This window comes from Gymnodraco acuticeps, unplaced genomic scaffold (genome assembly GCF_902827175.1).
Source record: "Gymnodraco acuticeps unplaced genomic scaffold, fGymAcu1.1, whole genome shotgun sequence".
Lineage (NCBI taxonomy): Eukaryota > Metazoa > Chordata > Actinopteri > Perciformes > Bathydraconidae > Gymnodraco > Gymnodraco acuticeps.
Window position 1 is genome coordinate 3,344,262 of NW_022990699.1, and position 15,170 is coordinate 3,359,431.

At 40.6% G+C, this 15,170-nt stretch overlaps 3 protein-coding genes and 1 pseudogene across 3 annotated transcripts in view; all 4 read right to left on the reverse strand.

Moving 5' to 3' along the window:
• LOC117555896 (protocadherin alpha-C2-like) overlaps positions 1–3,553 on the reverse strand; it is a 206,894-nt gene extending 203,341 nt beyond the window's left edge. Inside the window, exon 1 of the mRNA XM_034230942.1 lies at positions 1,025–3,553. Coding sequence (XP_034086833.1) covers positions 1,025–3,400 — 2,376 coding nt within the window. The 5' untranslated portion in view covers positions 3,401–3,553. The remainder of the gene's footprint in view (positions 1–1,024) is intronic.
• LOC117555899 overlaps positions 1–11,797 on the reverse strand; it is a 61,776-nt pseudogene extending 49,979 nt beyond the window's left edge.
• On the reverse strand, positions 6,008–8,667 carry LOC117555740 (protocadherin alpha-8-like). Its single transcript, XM_034230702.1, has one exon. The coding sequence runs from the start codon at positions 8,486–8,488 to the stop codon at positions 6,008–6,010; it is 2,481 nt and encodes an 826-aa protein (XP_034086593.1). The 5' UTR covers positions 8,489–8,667.
• A 211-nt stretch (positions 11,798–12,008) lies between the features above and the next one.
• LOC117555769 (protocadherin alpha-3-like) lies at positions 12,009–15,167 on the reverse strand. The gene is made up of 2 exons (XM_034230734.1): positions 12,354–15,167; positions 12,009–12,044 (listed from the first exon to the last, which is right to left on the reverse strand). The coding sequence occupies exons 1-2, from the start codon at positions 14,799–14,801 to the stop codon at positions 12,009–12,011; spliced, it is 2,484 nt and encodes an 827-aa protein (XP_034086625.1). The 5' UTR covers positions 14,802–15,167.
• Positions 15,168–15,170: the final 3 nt, after the last annotated feature.

Genomic DNA, 15,170 nt, shown 5'->3' on the forward strand with positions numbered 1-15,170 from the left:
TGCATCTCCTTTTTCAAGTACACTTAAATTACCTCCATGACATATGTTATAATTACCAAGGTAAACTATGATGACAAACACAGTATCAAATTATGCAGTAAACAAACCACATTGATATGTTTAGTCAAAAAGCAGTTACAGTTCGTCACCACAGTTTAATCTCAAATATGTCTTACTGTACTTCTGCAGATGCCCCCCTCCTGTCAAGAAGCACTAGGTATTTGCAGTTAACAGTTACTACACTAGAGTCACAATCATCCGTCTCTTAAGAAACTATTTTGATGAATTTAAACTGCAATGAAGTCCTTATTTCTATGCCAAAAGAAATGGAAAACTATAGTAAAATACTTCAGGGACTGGTCAGCTTTCTGTCCCCAGAGTCAGAACTAAACACGGAGAAGCAGCGTTCAGTTATTATGCTCCAAATATCTGGAACAAACTCCCAGAAACCTGCAGGTCCGCTGCAACTCTGACTACTTTTAAATCCAGGCTGAAGACTTTTCTTTTTGTCGCTGCTTTTAATTGAACTATTCATATCTTAAACTGCACTGTAATTTGTATCCATGTATTTTTTCTTTTAATGTTTATTTTATTAGCTTTTCTTTATAATGACTGATTTTAATGACATTTTCTTAATGTCTTTCATTTTTTGTAAAGCACTTTGAATTGCCTTGTGTTGAAAAGTGCTATATAAATAAACTTGCCTTGCCTTCCAGCACCACAGACAGCAACACCTTTTTCTGCACCCAGAGGTGTAGGAACTGATTTCGCTTTGACTAACTGCAATAATATAAACTGTACAAAACCAACTATCCAACAACACAGATGAAGTATGTAAAACATGGGATTTCAGGCAGATATAATGCATAGACCTCAAGGGCAGATCATGTTTCTATAAAAGTGTTTACATTTTAATGTAAGACAAGATGCACCAATTATTTGACATCAACCTGTTTGAATGTAAGTATTCATATTGCCATGACAGTAAGAAAGGTAAGGGAGTTTGAATATGCATTCGTCTTACCTCTGTAGATGTTCCCCTTCTGTCAGGGAGCACTAGTGTGTTGGCATGGCTGCCCGGGACTATAGTAGATCCTATACTCATTCTGGGTCCAACTAACATGTAGCGCTTGTCTCCAGATCTGTACTGGATGCTGTGACACAGTGTCCCATCATAGTTAGTCTCTTGTAGATATTTAGAAGTACAGTCTGTGGACTTAGAGCACTGCATTGCAATCAGCACGATGATGCTGATGAGAAAAAGTGTTGAGACTGAGCCCAAAGTTATCATCAGGTAAAAAGTCACATTATTATCCTCATCATCCTTTGTTGCACTTTTAACATCAGCAGCAGCAAAAGCCTCTCTGGGCTCCACAAGTTTAACAACCACAGTAGCTGTTGCTGACAGGGAAACGTTGCCATTGTCTTTCACCAGTATGAGCAGTTTATGCTCAGCCTCGTCTGTCTCTGTGAATGAGCGAAGTGTTCTGATCTGTCCTGTATAGCGGTCCAAACCAAAGAGACTGTGGGCAGTAACTTCCTGCAGTGAGAACAGTAACCAGCCGTTATATCCTATATCAGCGTCATAGGCTCTGACTTTAGTCACCAAGTGTCCTGCGTTCACATTGCGGGGAATCTCCTCCACACCTTCAGCAGAACCGTTAGAGCTGACCGGATACAGGATGACTGGAGCGTTGTCGTTCTGATCCAGAATGAACACGTGCACTGTGACGTTGCTGCTTAGTGACGGAGTTCCAGAATCTGTGGCGACAACTTGGAACTGGAACGTTTTCAGAGTCTCAAAGTCAAAGCTTTTTAGCGCCGAAATATCTCCAGTTTCAGAGTTGATATTTAAAAATGACGTCAATTTGTTTCCTTCACTGCTATCTCTGAGAATATGATAGGTTATTAGTGCATTATCGTTCTCATCACGATCAAGAGCTTTAACAGAAAACACAGAGGTGCCTGGCTCATTTGCTTCAGTGATATAGAAAGTATATGGACTCAATGAAAACTCTGGACTGTTGTCATTCACATCTGAAACCACTACATGTATTGTCTTCTCAGATGATAATGGAGGTTGACCAGCATCTTTTGCAGTTATTGTCAATACATATTGTGACTGTTTCTCTCTATCCAGGGGGGATTTGGTCACCAATGAAAACATGTTGTCTTTTGAGGATGGGGATAAAGTAAATTGTACATCGTTATTTACAGAGCAAAACACTTTTCCATTGAGACCGGAGTCCAAGTCATTTACACTGATAAGAGCTACTGTAGTTCCAGGTCTTGAATCTTCAGGGATCGAGCTTGAAAATGAAGTAACTTCAATCTCAGGTGCGTTATCATTAACGTCTAATATCTTAATGATGACGCTTTTGTCTGTTATAAAAGGAGCAAGGCCTTTATCTGATGCCTCAATTTCAATTTCATATCTGTCTTTCTCCTCATAATCTATTAATCCTTTTACCTTTATCTCGCCTGTTAAAGCATTGATATCAAAAAGGTTTAAAATATTTAGATTCATACTGTTGCTCAATGAGTAAACTACATCTCCATTGGGTCCTTGATCCAAATCAGTTGCATTCACTTGTATGACTGTTGTGCCTACCGGAGCATTTTCAATGAGCATCACAGAATAAACATCTTTAGAGAAAACGGGCGCATTATCATTTACATCTAGAACATTCACTACAATATTCATGGTGCCAGATTTTGGAGGTTTTCCTCCATCCATAGCAGTCAACAATAATGAGTGGCTCTTTGCCCTTTCCCTATCCAAGGATTTTTGTACAACCAATATTGGTATTTTACCATCTTCTCCCTTATCCTTAACTTCCAAACGGAAGTGATCGTTTTGGCTGAGTTTATATTGCTGCACGGAGAAATGTCCACTGTCTGGATCCCGTGAAGGTTTTAGTTGAAATCTTGCTCCGGGCAGCACAGACTCAGATATTTCCAACCGTTTCCCTTTTTCTGAAAAACTAGGAGAATGGTCATTGATATCCAGCACTTCCACAACAACATAATGCACCTCCAGTGGGTTTTCCAGCACAGTTTTCAGATTCATTAAACACGTACTGCTCTGCGCACACACCTCCTCTCTGTCAATCTTCCGGCTCACATACAGGACACCATCGTTTTGATTCACGTGGAAAAGCGGATCCGCATTACTGGAAACAATCCGATACTTCCTGTCTTTCAGTGTGCTTTTATCTAATCCCAGATCTTTTGCTATATTTCCAACCACAGTTCCTTCGTTAACTTCCTCCGAGATTGAATATCGTATTTGCGCTGAGGCCGCGCTCCACAAAAGCACAGCAACCACGCAGCAGAGAAACCATCCTCGCGCCCTCCGCATCTCGCATGTTCTTTGTTCCATGGTTAAACCCGAAATCATCAGTAATCCATTACAAGCTACACAAAGCTCTGTTGTGAAGTCAAAATCCAGCGCCTTCTTACATGTATAACCTGTTAATTCACTTCCTGTATTTCCAAAAAATGCGCTAAACCGATCATGTATCAAGGCATGAGCAGAAAAACGGTCCTGCCAGTTTCGAAGTAAAATGTTTTGAAGAGGAGGAACCAAACTGCTATGACGACAAGCTCGTGTACTGCTGAATTTTTAGTTTTCACTGACACCATGCGACCCCTTTTCTCACTGCAGAAATGTGAGGCATGTAATACACATTATGGTCAATGGTATGTTATCTTTAGTTATAGCATATGTATTATATTGTGTTGAAAGAGAGGAGGAGGCTGCCCAGACTTTAAACATTGACTAAAATAACTCTTTCCGCTCCCAGCACCAAGGACAGCGACCTCAATACAGCTCGATAAAAAAAATATGTTTCTCCGTTGTATTGTATTATCAAGCCATTTGATGAAAAAAGACGGTTGATAGGGAACAAATAGACGGCTTACGATATATATGTAGCAGGAACACTGGGTTCAGGTAACTGTCCCACACTCATCTCTACGCCCTGAACTCACCATCACCTAAAGTAGGTAAACTCCTCCCCCAGAGCCAACCCCTAATTAACTCATTGGTATTTAAGGCACCTGTGGCATCATGGCAGCCTTTGTTTCGTTTGCTGTCTATCTGTTGCCACATGGCGCCTTAGGATAGGTAAATGGTCAGATACTGGATGTCATGTTTGATCAACAGCTTAATATTACTCATGTGCATCTTATATTAGCACTGAACTACATTAATTTGTATTAACCTACTGTCAGCTTGTATCCTGGTCCACCTGGTGTTCCTTTGGCCAAATGTGATGCCTGCAGTCCTGTTAACCTGGAGGGATGTGTGTTGGTCCTCAGTACTTTAGTATTAATCATACTGAGTAGTGGTAAGTTTACAATTACCTAAGTTAAAATATTTAAATGTGTACTTCTGTATTGTAATCTAATGTACAATGTGTTCTTCCTACTAGGTGGTGCAGCTGCTGTTTTTAGGTTTCACTTGAATTAGGCTTTGTTGGAATTTAGTTTTAGTGTGTTTTACTGTGTGCTCGTTTGGACCAACTGGATACTTGTTTCTTCTGCTTTATACTCATTTGTTGTTTCTTTGCCCCTTGTAGTGGAGTTGGAGCCAGCTGTGGAGGAGGCTAGGCCCACAGTCTGATTCCCTTCACGGCTTGTAGTGATAAGAGCACTGGGACACTTTGTAGTGAGTTTTGGTTTTCAGTGAGCACCGGTGGGTAAGTGGGACACAGCCCTGTTAGACTGCCTCCCCCTGGCTGGCATCTGCCCACTCCCCTTTTTCCCTCATTGATTTTAGTCATTTTCTATATCAAGTGTTTTTACCAAGAATAAACAAATACATGTGATTGATATAATCAAATAAACTGTTAAAACGGTTTCATTATAATTGAACCACGTCTCTGTCTTGTGTCAGTCACAAACTTGAAGAGCCTTCTTAGTGCTGAGGTGTAAATTAAATATCTCCTGCGGGCGAAACTCCCCAGGTGGCGTTGTCAGGCATTTTGGTATTTGGGTGGCTCTACCTTTTAAAAACGACCACCCCGCACATATACATGATGCAAAAAACAAAAGGCCACAGTCATTGTCCATATCATTGCCCATGAGGTGACTACGATAATTTAAAAGTAAAATGCATCTCCTTTTTCAAGTACACTTAAATTACCTCCATGACATATGGTTATAATTACCAAGGTAAACTATGATGACAAACACAGTATCAAATTATGCAGAAAACAAACCACATTGATATGTTTAGTCAAAAAGCAGTTACAGTTCGTCACCACAGTTTAATCTAAAATATGTCTTACTTCTGCAGATGCCCTCCTCCTGTCAAGAATCACTAGGTATTTGTAGTTAACAAGTTACTACACTAGAGTCACAATCATCTGTCTCTTAAACTATTTTGATGAATGTAAACTGCAATGAAGTCCTTATTTCTATGCCAAAAGAAATGGGAAACTATAGTAAAATACTTCAGGGACTGGTCAGCTTTCTGTCCCCAGAGTCAGAACTAAACATGGAGAAGCAGCGTTCAGTTATTATGCTCCAAATATTTGGAACAAACTCCCAGAAACCTGCAGGTCCGCTGCAACTCTTACTACTTTTAAATCCAGGCTGAAGACTTTTCTTGTTGCCACTGCTTTTAATTGAACTATTCATATCTTAAACTGCACTTTAACTTTTATCCAGTATACTTTTTCTTTTATTGTTTATTTTATTAGCTTTTCTTTTTAATGACATTTTCTTAATGTCTTTCATTTTTTGTAAAGCACTTTGAATTGCCTTGTGTTGAAAAGTGCTATATAAATAAACTTGCCTTGCCTTACAGCACCACAGACAGCAACACCTTTTTCTGCACCCAGAGGTGTAGGAACTGATTTCGCTTTGACTAACTGCAATAATATAAACTGTACAAAACCAACTATCCAACAACACAGATGAAGTATGTAAAACATGGGATTTCAGGCAGATATAATGCATAGACCTCAAGGGCAGATCATGTTTCTATTAATAAAAGTGTTTACATTTTAATGTAAGACAAGATGCACCAATTATTTGACATCAACCTGTTTGAATGTAAGTATTCATATTGCCATGACAGTAAGAAAGGTAAGGGATTTTGAATATGCATTTGTCTTACCTCTGTAGATGTCCCCCTCCTGTCAGGGAGCACCAGTGTGTTGGCATGGCTGCCCGGGACTATAGTAGATCCTATACTCATTCTGGGTCCAACTAACATGTAGCGCTTGTCTCCAGATCTGTACTGGATGCTGTGACACAGTGTCCCATCATAGTTAGTCTCTTGTAGATATTTAGAAGTATAGTCTGTGGACTTAGAGCACTGCATTGCAATCAGCACGATGATACTGATGAGAAAAAGTGTTGAGACTGAGCCCAAAGTTATCATCAGGTAAAAAGTCACATTATTATCCTCATCATCCTTTGTTGCACTTTTAACATCAGCAGCAGCAAAAGCCTCTCTGGGCTCCACAAGTTTAACAACCACAGTAGCTGTTGCTGACAGGGACACGTTGCCATTGTCTTTCACCAGTATGAGCAGTTTATGCTCAGCCTCGTCTGTCTCTGTGAATGAGCGAAGTGTTCTGATCTGTCCTGTATAGCGGTCCAAACCAAAGAGACTGTGGGCAGTAACTTCCTGCAGTGAGAACAGTAACCAGCCGTTATATCCTATATCAGCGTCATAGGCTCTGACTTTAGTCACCAAGTGTCCTGCGTTCACATTGCGGGGAATCTCCTCCACACCTTCAGCAGAACCGTTAGAGCTGACCGGATACAGGATGACTGGAGCGTTGTCGTTCTGATCCAGAATGAACACGTGCACTGTGACGTTGCTGCTTAGTGACGGAGTTCCAGAATCTGTGGCAACAACTTGGAACTGGAACGTTTTCAGAGTCTCAAAGTCAAAGCTTTTTAGCGCCGAAATATCTCCAGTTTCAGAGTTGATGTTTAGAAATGAGGTCAATGTATTTGCTTCTCTGCCATCTCTGAGAATATGATATGAAATGACAGCGTTATCGCTTTCATCACGATCAGAAGCTCTAACTGAAAATACTGAGGCTCCGGGACTGTTATTCTCTGTGATATAAAATACATAGGGGCTTGTTAAAAACTCTGGATTGTTGTCATTTACATCTGATACTACGACATTCATGGTCTTTTCAGTTGAATAGGACGGATCACCTGTGTCTTTAGCGATAATTGTAAATTCAAAGTGGGCAACCATTTCCCTATCCAGTTGAGACCTGGTTACAACAGCGTACATGTTTTCCTGTAACGATGGAGATAAAGTAAAAGGAACATCCTCTTTGATGGTGCAAATGACTTTTCCATTGATTCCAGAGTCTAAATCCCGAACACTAATCAGGGCTACAGTAGTTCCCTTCTTTGAATCCTCCTTGATAGTGCTAGAAAATGATGTTACTTCTATCTCAGGTGCATTATCGTTAACATCAATAACTGTTATCATAACACTTTTGTCAGTTGTTAGAGGAACTGGTCCTTTATCGGACGCTTGAATGTCAATTTCATAACTTTTACTTTTCTCGAAGTCTATCTTACCGATGACTTTAATTTCACCAGTGTTTGCGTCTATTTTAAAGATATCCTTTAATTTTGCATCAACTTCGTTACCAAATGAATATATTATTTCGCTATTTGCACTCTGGTCCAGATCTGTTGCATTTAACTGAATGACTACAGTGTCAACGGAAACATTTTCTTTTAGTGTTGCAGAATACAACTCTTTTGTAAACACAGGGGAGTTGTCATTAACATCAAGCACATCCACAGTAATTTCTATAGCGCCAGATTTCGCAGGTTTTCCTCCATCCACTGCTGTAAGACGCAGTTTGTGTTTCCCGGCTGTTTCTCTATCTAGCTGTTTCTGCAGGACTAAAAATGGAACTTTAAGGTCTTCGCCTCTATCCTTCACTTCTAATCTAAAATGCTCGTTAAGGCTGAGTCGATATTGCTGAATGGATAACTGGCCAACGTCGGGGTCACGCGCAGCCTGTAGTTGAAATCTCGCCCCTGGTAAAGCCGACTCAGAGATCTCAAGCCGTTTCTCTTTCTCCGTAAAAACAGGCGAGTGGTCATTTATATCTAGTATTTCCACCGCCACGTAGTGGATCTCCAGCGGGTTTTCTAGCACAGTTTTTAGGTTGATCAAACACGGGCTGGTCCGGTCGCACACCTCCTCCCTATCTATTCTTTTTTTAACATACAATATTCCATCATTTTGATTAACTTGAAACAGGGGCTCAGTTGAGCCTGTTACAATGCGATACCCTCTGTCTTTGAGTGCACTCTTATCGAGCCCCAAATCCTTCGCTATATTCCCGACCACGGTTCCATCTTGAACCTCCTCAGATATTGAATATCTGATCTGTGCTGTAGCTCCTCTCCATAAAATATCCAAAACAACCATCAAGGCAAACCAAAATTGTCGCGGGGTCCGTGATTTGCGTCCTCTTTGTTCCATGGCTCGTATGGGCGATAAAGAACAGTCCACTAACTACGTTTTGAAATAAATGAAACTTAATCTGCCATCTTTCTTCACAACATCCAACGTCTGCTTTTACAAAAACGGTCGAATATTAAACACTCGTTGGTGGCAATTGCGATCTTATTCGCTCAAGTATGCTCTGCAAAATGCAAGGACTCGATCCACAAACAGCTCGTGACGTAAAGTGCTGCCAGTCACAGAAACACTGAGCTACACTGACACCAAGCGTTAGAATCGTTATTATTATTATAATATGTTAGTGTCAAGTTAACACATGAAATATAATCTTCAAATGACCAGAAGTGATGTGAGACATAAACGTATCTGTTTAACAGTGGGGATAAGCTTAGTGGAATCAACCACGATCCTTTTATTTACATCTCATCTATTCCAGGATGTTACTAAAGCTCATGAACTGCAGCTGTCAACACGTAGTGAAGCACACAAGTTGCAAGCACCATAACACATCATAGATTACAAATCACATAGCAGTTGAAAAACAAAAACAGAATGAAGACTCTGCTCTCAATCTAAGTTGGAGTACACACAATTGTAAACTAATCACAATGTATACCTGCTGATCGTGAGTAATGTATCACTTCTCTGCTATTTAATTATTGCTATTTGCAGTGTAATGTAATGTATTTCCGCTTTAGAGGGGGGCTTTCACACATAGTATTAAGTATGCAGGGGATGTGAAAATCAAAACATCCAAAAACATTTATCTTACCTCTGTAGATGTCCCCCTCCTGTCAGGAAGCACCAGTGTGTTGGCATGGCTGCCCGGGACTATAGTAGATCCTATACTCATTCTGGGTCCAACTAACATGTAGCGCTTGTCTCCAGATCTGTACTGGATGCTGTGACACAGTGTCCCATCATAGTTAGTCTCTTGTAGATATTTAGAAGTATAGTCTGTGGACTTAGAGCACTGCATTGCAATCAGCACGATGATGCTGATGAGAAAAAGTGTTGAGACTGAGCCCAAAGTTATCATCAGGTAAAAAGTCACATTATTATCCTCATCATCCTTTGTTGCACTTTTAACATCAGCAGCAGAAAAGCCTCTCTGGGCTCCACAAGTTTAACAACCACAGTAGCTGTTGCTGACAGGGAAACGTTGCCATTGTCTTTCACCAGTATGAGCAGTTTATGCTCAGCCTCGTCTGTCTCTGTGAATGAGCGAAGTGTTCTGATCCGTCCTGTATAGCGGTCCAAACCAAAGAGACTGTGGGCAGTAACTTCCTGCAGTGAGAACAGTAACCAGCCGTTATATCCTATATCAGCGTCATAGGCTCTGACTTTAGTCACCAAGTGTCCTGCGTTCACATTGCGGGGAATCTCCTCCACACCTTCAGCAGAACCGTTAGAGCTGACCGGATACAGGATGACTGGAGCGTTGTCGTTCTGATCCAGAATGAACACGTGCACTGTGAGGTTGCTGCTTAGTGACGGAGTTCCAGAATCTGTGGCGACAACTTGGAACTGGAACGTTTTCAGAGTCTCAAAGTCAAAGCTTTTTAGCGCCAAAATATCTCCAGTTTCAGAGTTGATATTTAAATATGAGGTCAATTTATTTGCTTCTCTGTCATCTCTGAGAATATGATATGAAATGACAGCGTTATCGCTTTCATCACGATCAGAAGCTCTAACTGAAAATACTGAGGCTCCAGGACTGTTATTCTCGGTGATATAAAATACATAGGGACTTGTTAAAAACTCTGGATTGTTGTCATTTACATCTGATACTACAACACTCATGGTCTTTTCAGTTGAATAGGACGGATCACCTGTGTCTTTAGCGACAATTGTAAATTCAAAGTGGGCAACCATTTCCCTATCCAGTTGAGACCTGGTTACAACAGCGTACATATTTTCCTGTAACGATGGAGATAAAATAAAAGGAACATCCTCTTTGATGGTGCAAATGACTTTTCCATTGATTCCGGAGTCTAAATCCCTAACACTAATTAGGGCTACAGTAGTTCCTATCTTTGAATCCTCCTTGATAGAGCTAGAAAATGATGTTACTTCTATCTCAGGTGCATTGTCGTTAACATCAATAACTGTTATCATAACACTTTTGTCAGTTGTTAGAGGAACTTGTCCTTTATCGGACGCCTGAATGTCAATTTCATAACTTTTACTTTTCTCGAAGTCTATCTTACCGATGACTTTAATTTCACCAGTGTTTGCGTCTATTTTAAAGATATCCTTTAATTTTGCATCAACTTCGTTACCAAATGAATATATTATTTCGCTATTTGCACCCTTGTCCAAATCTGTTGCATTTAACTGAATGACTACAGTGTCAACGGGAACATTTTCTTTTAGTGTTGCAGAATAAACCTCTTTTGTAAACACAGGGGAGTTGTCATTAACATCAAGCACATCCACAGTAATTTCTATAGCGCCAGATTGTGCAGGTTTTCCTCCATCCACTGCTGTAAGACGCAGTTTGTGTTTCCCGGCTGTTTCTCTATCTAGCTGTTTCTGCAGGACTAAAAATGGAACTTTAAGGTCTTCGCCTCTATCCTTCACTTCTAATCTAAAATGCTCGTTAAGGCTGAGTCGATATTGCTGAATGGATAACTGGCCAACGTCGGGGTCACGCGCAGCCTGTAGTTGAAATCTCGCCCCTGGTAAAGCCGACTCAGATATCTCAAGCCGTTTCTCTTTCTCCGTAAAAACAGGCGAGTGGTCATTTATATCTAGTATTTCCACCGCCACGTAGTGGATCTCCAGCGGGTTTTCTAGCACAGTTTTTAGGTTGATCAAACACGGGCTGGTCCGGTCGCACACCTCCTCCCTATCTATTCTTTTTTTAACATACAATATTCCATCATTTTGATTAACTTGAAACAGGGGCTCAGTTGAGCCTGTTACAATGCGATACCCTCTGTCTTTGAGTGCACTCTTATCGAGCCCCAAATCCTTCGCTATATTCCCGACCACGGTTCCATCTTGAACCTCCTCAGATATTGAATATCTGATCTGTGCTGTAGCTCCTCTCCATAAAATATCCAAAACAACCATCAAGGCAAACCAAAATTGGCGCGGGGTCCGTGATTTGCGTCCTCTTTGTTCCATGGCTCGTATGGGCGATAAAGAACAGTCCATTAACTACGTCTTGAAATAAATGAAACTTAATCCGCCATCTTTCTTCACAACATCCAACGTCTGCTTTTACAAAAACGGTTGAAAATTAAACACTCGTTGGTGGCAATTGCGATCTTATTCGCTCAAGTATGCTCTGCAAAATGCAAGGACTCGATCCGCATACAGCTCGTGCCGTAAAGTGCTGCCAGTCACAGAAACACTGAGCTACACTGACACCAAGCGTTAGAATCGTTATTATTATAATATGTTAGTGTCAAGTTAACACATGAAATATAATCTTCAAATGACCAGAAGTGATGTGAGACATAAACGTATCTGTTTAACAGTGGGGATAAGCTTAGTGGAATCAACCACGATCCTTTTATTTACATCTCATCTATTCCAGGATGTTACTAAAGCTCATGAACTGCAGCTGTCAACACGTAGTGAAGCACACAAGTTGCAAGCACCATAACACATCATAGATTACAAATCACATAGCAGTTGAAAAACAAAAACAGAATGAAGACTCTGCTCTCAATCTAAGTTGTAGTACACACAATTGTAAACTAATCACAATGTATACCTGCTGATCGTGAGTAATGTATCACTTCTCTGCTATTTAATTATTGCTATTTGCAGTGTAATGTAATGTATTTCCGCTTTAGAGGGGGGCTTTCACACATAGTATTAAGTATGCAGGGGATGTGAAAATCAAAACATCCAAAAACACTTTTCTTACCTCTGTAGATGTCCCCCTCCTGTCAGGAAGCACCAGTGTGTTGGCATGGCTGCCCGGGACTATAGTAGATCCTATACTCATTCTGGGTCCAACTAACATGTAGCGCTTGTCTCCAGATCTGTACTGGATGCTGTGACACAGTGTCCCATCATAGTTAGTCTCTTGTAGATATTTAGAAGTATAGTCTGTGGACTTAGAGCACTGCATTGCAATCAGCACGATGATGCTGATGAGAAAAAGTGTTGAGACTGAGCCCAAAGTTATCATCAGGTAAAAAGTCACATTATTATCCTCATCATCCTTTGTTGCACTTTTAACATCAGCAGCAGCAAAAGCCTCTCTGGGCTCCACAAGTTTAACAACCACAGTAGCTGTTGCTGACAGGGAAACGTTGCCATTGTCTTTCACCAGTATGAGCAGTTTATGCTCAGCCTCGTCTGTCTCTGTGAATGAGCGAAGTGTTCTGATCTGTCCTGTATAGCGGTCCAAACCAAAGAGACTGTGGGCAGTAACTTCCTGCAGTGAGAACAGTAACCAGCCGTTATATCCTATATCAGCGTCATAGGCTCTGACTTTAGTCACCAAGTGTCCTGCGTTCACATTGCGGGGAATCTCCTCCACACCTTCAGCAGAACCGTTAGAGCTGACCGGATACAGGATGACTGGAGCGTTGTCGTTCTGATCCAGAATGAACACGTGCACCGTGACGTTGCTGCTTAGTGACGGAGTTCCAGAATCTGTGGCGACAACTTGGAACTGGAACGTTTTCAGAGTCTCAAAGTCAAAGCTTTTTAGCGCTGAAATCTCTCCGTTATCTGAATTTACACTGAGAAACATTGCCAGTTCATTTCCTCTCGCTATTTGATAAGAAAGTACTGCGTTTTCATTTACATCTTTGTCCGTTGCACTTACAGAGAATATCGACCCTCCAGCAACGTTATTTTCTGAAAGGTAAAACTGTAATGTATTTAGAGAGAATAATGGTATGTTGTCGTTTACATCTGATATCTGAATGTTGAGGATTTTGAAAGTAGATAAGAGAGGTTCCCCACAATCGGTGGCTTTTATTGTTATTTCGTAATGCGACACCTGCTCTCGGTCTAAAAATCCTTTTGTGACAACTGAATAAATGTTCTCTTTATAAGAGGGCTTTAACTCGAAAGGAACGTCTGAAGTTATGCTTGATATTATTTTTCCGTTGACACCGGAGTCCTTATCTGTAACACTAATAAGGGAAATCACTGTGCCAGGCTTTGAGTCTTCAGACACAGTATTAGACAGTGATGTGACTTCTATTTCTGGTGGATTATCATTGACGTCTTTTACTTTTATAATGACTCTACAGCGGCTTGTTAATGGAGGCGTTCCTTTGTCAGATGCTTGAACATCGATTTTGTAAATCTCCGTTTCTTCAAAATCCACCGCACCTTTCAATTTAATTTCTCCACTTACTCTATTCAATTCAAATATGTCATAAACTTTTCGCGCTAAAGTTTTGCTGAGAGTAAACTCTATTTCTCCATTATTCCCTTCATCTGTATCTGTTGCATTCACTCTTGTAACAATAGTACCGACTGGAACGTTCTCATATATTTCTACTTGATAGGTATCCTGACTAAACACTGGACGGTTATCGTTAGTGTCAAGAACAATTATAGAAACATTTAGTGTGCCTGATCTTTGAGGTTTACCGCCATCAACTGCTGTTACAAAAAGCACATGCTTGCTCTTTTGTTCTCTGTCTAAGGACTTCTTCAGCACTAAATACGGCGTTTTATCCTCATCGCTTTGACTAACATCTATTTCAAAGTGATCGTTTGACGTTAATGTATATGTGCGGATGGAGTTAATTCCAGCATCAGGATCACGGGCCGCGTGCAGATCGAAACGGGTTCCCGGAGATGTATGTTCTGCTATTTTAAATTGCTGTTCATTTTCAGAAAAACTAGGAGAGTGATCATTTATATCAGTAATTTCTACAACAACATGGTGCATTTCCAAAGGGTTTTCAACAAGGATCTTCAACTCCATTGTGCATACACCGCTCCCCTGACACAGCTCCTCTCTGTCGATCTTTTTAAGAATCTGTAACGCACCACTGTTCGGGTTTACCTCGAAAAAAGCATCTTTAGATCCAGACACAACTCGAAATCGGCGATCAATCAAAGAGGTTTTATCCAGACCAAGATCCTTTGCAACATTTCCAACAGAAGTCCCTTCTTTCATCTCCTCTGGAATAGAGTACCTCAATTCAGCCACAGCATGTTTCCCGAAAATCAGCAATAGAGAAAAATAAAAATGAAACCAACGACTGTCACTTGAGCGATGTCGTCGTGGACTCCCCATCATTATCCAACAGGACACAGAAGCCTGTTTCTGCAGCGAATTAACGTGACTATCCAACCAGCTTAGCATCGCATGTTTAGAAAACTCACAGTGCCGTCTCATCCAGCTTGCACCCTTACATCTGATGTATCCTCTGCTGTGAGGTACCAAACAAAAGCCTTCTTAGGGGAGGGACAACGTCCTTTGTGGCCTTGTTGGAGTAACAGTGACACCAAGAGGGGAACGTTTCAAATTCGTTCAAAAACACACTAGAATGTACGAAATGCTCAGAAAATCCAAGTACACGTTTTTTTCTTCTCATCCACACATGATAAATAATGGTATGAATTTATGTTTAATATTTGCTCTTATTGTTGCTTAAAAACAGTAACGTCAATGTATTTCAGAACTACAGGCTATATCTGTCTCTTTAATTAACATTTATTTTTCTAGAATGATTATGAAGACTACCCATCCAAATAACTTAACGCA

Bases quoted from the DNA above. Each gene is read 5' to 3' on its own strand.
- LOC117555740 (XM_034230702.1), bottom strand. From the start codon at position 8,488: ATGGAACAAAGAGGACGCAAATCACGGACCCCGCGACAATTTTGGTTT.
- LOC117555769 (XM_034230734.1), bottom strand. From the start codon at position 14,801: ATGAGACGGCACTGTGAGTTTTCTAAACATGCGATGCTAAGCTGGTTG. The intron at 12,045-12,353 runs GTAAGAAAAGTG...ACGTGTTGACAG, and splicing joins GGAGGGGGACATCTACAGAG to CTGCAGTTCATGAGCTTTAG.